This window comes from Saccostrea cucullata, unplaced genomic scaffold, assembly GCF_032062105.1.
Source record: "Saccostrea cucullata isolate Sc308-1 unplaced genomic scaffold, CSIRO_AGI_Scuc_v1 ctg10840, whole genome shotgun sequence".
Classification (NCBI taxonomy): Eukaryota; Metazoa; Mollusca; class Bivalvia; order Ostreida; family Ostreidae; genus Saccostrea; species Saccostrea cuccullata.
The window spans coordinates 1,761-7,543 of NW_026924055.1; the positions used below are offsets into that span (position 1 = coordinate 1,761).

The 5,783-nt window shown below is 31.4% G+C and overlaps 1 protein-coding gene and 1 pseudogene across 1 annotated transcript; one reads left to right on the top strand and one right to left on the bottom strand.

Moving 5' to 3' along the window:
* Positions 1-1,411: 1,411 nt before the first annotated feature.
* Positions 1,412-2,883, bottom strand: LOC134265584 (uncharacterized). The gene is made up of 2 exons (XM_062747808.1): positions 2,289-2,883; positions 1,412-2,082 (listed from the first exon to the last, which is right to left on the bottom strand). The coding sequence occupies exons 1-2, from the start codon at positions 2,616-2,618 to the stop codon at positions 1,735-1,737; spliced, it is 678 nt and encodes a 225-aa protein (XP_062603792.1). The 5' UTR covers positions 2,619-2,883; the 3' UTR covers positions 1,412-1,734.
* A 581-nt stretch (positions 2,884-3,464) lies between these two features.
* Positions 3,465-4,524, top strand: LOC134265585 (uncharacterized; annotated as a pseudogene).
* The last annotated feature ends 1,259 nt before the right edge of the window (positions 4,525-5,783 follow it).

Here is a 5,783-nt window from a genome sequence, read left to right on the forward strand (position 1 = left end):
GGGGTAGACGATATTTTCTAGTGAAATCGAACTTTCAAGAATCAATTTATTTTGAAATAGTCTTAAATATGATTAAATGTATTTCATATCTTTTCTTATGCTGTACACAAATAAATAAAACATATATAAATTATTGAAATACAATTATTTGGCTGTAAATAGCTTTAAAATTGGTGAAAAATCAACATTTTTTCCTTTTTTGTTTATAAACATATGTTCCCCCCCCCCCCCCCCCCCCCCCCCGTGAAACACAAAAAGCTTCGGCATAAATTTGTAGAATGACAGTCTATATTACCTGTAAAAAGGAAATTTTGTGTCATGGGGGGGGGGGGGGAAGATGTTTTAAAAATATTTTCCATTGATTTCTATAGTGAAATACTCAAGTTTTACCATAATTATAGAGTTATCTTTCTTTGGTATCCCAAAAAAGTAACGTTTTATGAAAATTCATATAAATATCTATAACAATTCTGAAAATCATTCAAATATGTTAATTTTTGAAAATTGACTTAGAGCTAGGCGGGAGAACAATACTATCGTTCGTGGTTCTTTCTATGTTGTTGTGAAAACACCATATATCCTAAATGGTACAATGTTTGACAAATTTTGATATTAATCTAGATTTCACTTTCATCATCGTCTTCGATTGAATGGGTAGATAGAATTTTAATAATGTTTTCAATATGTTCTCTTTGTACTCTTTTTCTAATGATATGTTGCATAAGCCTCAAACACAAGCAGCTGCAGATCATAATAGCCAACAAGCACAGAGAAATAACTGAGAGTAAATTTATAATGCATAGTTGTACTTCATTGCAAGAGATGTAATAAAACATAGTTATTAAATATTCATCACAAGTCAAAGACACTCTGGATATAACAAATTAAATTGTTTGTTTTTTTGCATTTATCATTATTAACGGTGCTTTATCAATGCTGTGCAGACAACTGAAAAAAAATTAAAGAACTTTATCATAAATATCATCAATCTGTAGTTTTAAATAACCTTCAGCTTTAAAGGAATAAATGAGATGTGCGAGTTGGATCCAGAATATATTGGTCTTCTTAATGATTCATTTTGTTTTTATTTTGAGATATAAGAATTTTTAAAAAGTCAACATTAAAAATATTGTAAATGTATGTGCTAAGTGTGAATTATAACTGATCATCTCTTATTTCTAATTGGTGTTGTTCATGATATTTTGGATACAACAAATTATGATATCTTTTCTTTTTTAACCAAAATATAGTTATGATAATTAAAGTAGTTGTCAAAACTGCACAGACAGCTGAACAAAATTAAAGAACATCCTCATATAATTCATCAGTGTGTGGTCTTAAATAACCTTCTGAATCAAATTGAAAAGAGTCAAGTGAAAAATTTGATCCAGTATATATTGGACTTCTTAAAGATTGGTTTTGTTTTATTTTAACATGCAATAATTTCAAAAAAGTTATTGTTATAATTATTGTAATAAGTGACAAACAAAAAGAAGATATGGATAAGTATTTACTTATAAGAATGGTCACTGTTGAGGATGTTGTTTTCGCAGGCGGTGGTGCTGTCCCCATATCCCCATTCACAGTATCGTCTGTAGTCTCCCTAGTCGTAGGTGGCTGAAATATTTAGTAGACATAAAAGTCTTATAAAACAGAATTGATGACCAATGCTACCTTATCACTTTACAGTCACGGATTTCATGTGATGACGGATTCAATTATAGCTTTAAAAATTTACAATAAAAACATGTGATGCTTAAAGCCTTCACTCACATGTTGAAAGGTGGATATAAAGGTAGATGTAGTGTGAGCCTTGGTGGATCCATGATTATTTGGATGTAGAGAGGTGGACATAGGGGTAGAGGTAGTGTAAGCCTTGGTGGATCCATGATTACTTGAATGTTGAGAGGTGGACATAGGGGTAGAGGTAGTGTAAACCTTGGTGGATCCATGAGTACTCACATGTTGAGAGGTAGACATTGGGGTAGTGTAAGCCTTTGTTGATCCTTGAGATGTTGGGGGAATCATTGGGGTAGAGGTAGTGTAAGCCTTGGTTGATCCTTGAAATGTTGATGGAATCTGCTATAAATTTACTCCTGATTAGTATTCTTATTTATACAATATCCTTTTATATTAATAATAGATGAAAAGGCTGCTGGTTGTTGATCATAATGATAATAACATTCATAGAAAGGTTTTGAGCTTGACTGTTTTTTATTTCACATTAAACTTTGTGAACCTGTTATAAATATGAAACTAATGATCGCATAATGAAATCTTCAACTTACACATTGTATCTCAGCCTCTCCCATAAACACACTAGGCATATTTTTAGCATGTTCAACAATTAAAGGAATGTCACGGCAATCAAAATCACTTCGAATAAAAATCTGTTGAACGGAAAGGCATCGGAAGTCTATGGTTGAGCTTTTATCAAAGTATGGGAAACGAAGAAGAAAATCATCACTGGATCTACATCCTATATATCTACTATTCGCGTACCACGTACATTCTTCACCATGACAGGCCTCAAAGAGGGGTATATCTGTTTTAGGCCTGCACAAAATTAACTCAAAATTACCGAAGAAAACAAACCAGAAAAGCACGTCAATAAACATTGTTACATGTCCATGTGTCTTTGCACACTGCGCGTTGGCGGGCTAAATAGATAAACAGAATAATTTTATTACGAGCCCGATGTATTTCAAAACGAGTTCATAACAGCAATATACATGACATATATGGTATGTTGTGTATCCGTACACTAATATGCAGCTTTATTTAATATTCAGAAAATATTTAATTAAATGAGAAGAATTTAAAGGGAATCTAGGTATTTTAAGTTGTTCTCAATATTTTCGGATGTTTTCAAATATTGATCTAATATTATTGACAAAACCTCTTATGGTAATATAGAAAGGTTTTCAATAATATTCATTATTCAATTTAATTTAGAATATATAGTAAAAAGTAATTTTAAAAAAGAAAAAAAATTCTAACAATTGTTTTGTTTTGCAGAATGTACTTAAATTCGTAGGTAAGGTCACCCTTGGTGGATGAATAAAGATGCTGTTTTCAAGGTTCAAGAACATATTCTTTAAAATATTTTTTTTAAACAAAATTATTGTTAAATTGTTGATGTGAGTGTACGGTGAGATTTTTCACCCCATTCTCGATGTAAGAAAAGTAGCTTCATTGTGAGATTTTCTCAAGTCGTGATCGATGTATAAATCATATTGTTAACTTCAAAATAACCAAGTCAGCATCTTTAAGGGACAATGAATAAAGTTTGCTGGTGGGGTGATAGTTCATACAAAGGTTTCTCTACTGTCATCCAATTTTTTTAGTAAACAAATTAAAAAACATTTTATATAACAAAATAAGTTCAGGGACATGTATAATATATAAAAGGGGTACGTTTTCAACATTTTTCATTCTACGATCACATATGCGGATAAAAGTTTATTTCCAATCTTAAAATGTCGCAGTCTTTTGAAAGAGAAGATAAAAGTAATGGAACTACTCAGTTCGTTTTGAAAGAGAGTACCAAGTACCAGAGAAGACAATACGCCATCCAGCTCAGCTATTATAAGGGCAAAGTGTACCTACATCTTCAAGGTAAGCAAATTCAACTAAATTGAAGGAGTTGATTTTCTTTGGCGAGTTATTACACTCTGTCTGAAATTTTCTACAAGTTATCTTTCTTTGATCACTTGTAGACAACAACAATGGGCGACAAGTATCAATTCCGGATGATGTGTTTGAAACAATGAATAACCAGTTCTACACGAAAAACAAGGCTGTGGAAGATGTTAGGAAAGCCAGCGCTGGACCACCTAGCCCGGAACTGGTAAGTTGTTAATTCAATATCATAAACGTTACATTCTATTAACTTTCCTTGCAAGGGTACAATGGGAAGTTTTTTTTATATCAATAGCTTGTGATGACACCGCGCAAAAAGAAGCGAGTGGTGGATTTAGACGGAGATGATGAGTTCTAGAGATAGAGAATTAAAAACGGGGGCACTGACATTTAATAATTATAGTATTCATGTATTCTTTACAATGAAACTGCTTCTATTAGAGTGCTAAATAAAACGTTATTAATTTTGTTCCTTATTTTAGCGTAATAAGATGATCAAAACAGAAATTAAAAGTATTGTTTTTTTTTTCTCCAAATTTATAAAACTCTATAGAAAAAGTTTCATTATTAGCAAAAAGAACGATGTATGTATTCTCTATATAGTATATTGAGCTGTAATTGGAATATATATACGAGTGTAAAAAGTGTTAAGTCGATTACATCGCTGTCAATTTTGTTAATTTGTAGAATTGTAACAGTTGTGAGAAAGAAAAGATGTCTTTGACTGAATTACAAGACTTTTAAAAGGTTCGTTTTGACACCTACGACCTTTTTAACAAAGCAGACTATCATTATAATGATTTAATGAAATTGACAGAGAAATGTAAAAGCATGCGAAACTATATAATAAGTGTAAAGAAATCACATTGTTTCCATGAATAAGCATAATTTATGAATACTTTTAAAGTTTTTTTTTTTGTTAAATCTGTTAAATTACCTAAAATTTTGAAATGATAAATAAAACCATCAGCGTTAACTACATTTGTAAAAATCAACAAGATCGACATTCAATATTTTAATAAGTAAGCAATGTAACGTTTATGGTTTTAAAAGAATGAATGACTTTTTTTCTTAATCAATTATAAGTACATTAGTAAATGATGAGTCATTTATTCATTAATATTATTTACATCATATATATATATATATATATATATATATATATATATATATATATATATATATATATATATATATATATATATATGTAGTGATAGTACGTCAGCTCCCAGGCGCGCAATTAACTCTTTGGGTGTCATGTATTAATTACCTTTAATGAAGAATTCAGTAAAGGTACAGTCATCCGCATTACTCTCATTGTTTTTCATTCAACTGATATTTTTATCTACTTTGTTCTCAGTTATTTTTTGGTATTTTTTTCTAGTCCTGGTCAACTCATGTCAATGCTTGTTATAGAGAATTTCTAGAATACTACCATTCCACAGCGAATGTTTTGAATTTGAAGGAAGTTTCTTATAATACGAGTTTTGATATGAAGAATCAGAATGGAAAAAAGCGTTTGTTTGTTTGGTTTTTTTTTCTCGAAGCCTTCAAATCATTGAGGACTCTCAGTTGTATACATTGAGTATAAATGAAGATCCCTTATTTATTTACACTTTCGTGCATGCGTACTTCAATTCTCTCATCAATTTGTGATTAAAACAATTGTAATGATTAAATAGCGGTTTCTTGAGCTGCAGCTTTAACGATATCACCGACATTACTAATGTTCATTAATTTCTGATACTTAAAAAAAGAATCGCCCCCTTGACATTACACACTCTAAATCAGGCTTCCGTCTATGTGACGTCACAAAACACATAGAGTTAAGTCACTCTATTGTTCACCATCATTGTTCTCTTGCCATTGATGGGGGTGGTATAAATTTTCATTATGTCATTTAACACCTCTCCTCATTCTCAGTGTAATTAGGTCTCAGTCAAGGTCATTTTGTTAACTAGATCTTGGTCAGGGTTACTGGGTCACTTCATTGTTCTCCGTCCCCATTGTTCTCCCCAATTGTTCTTCTATTGTTCTCCAACATAAAAGGCGCCCATTGTTAGGGGGGGGGGGTATACGTCCGCCCTTACTACTATTCCCATAAGCATTAAAGTCCTAATTAGGAGTTTAGGATTGCATAT

Coding starts and splice junctions, on each gene's coding strand:
- LOC134265584 (XM_062747808.1), bottom strand. CDS start 2,618: ATGTTTATTGACGTGCTTTTCTGGTTTGTTTTCTTCGGTAATTTTGAG. Junction 2,083..2,288: donor GAGAGGCTGAGATACAATGT/GTAAGTTGAAGA, acceptor GTAAATTTATAG/CAGATTCCATCAACATTTCA.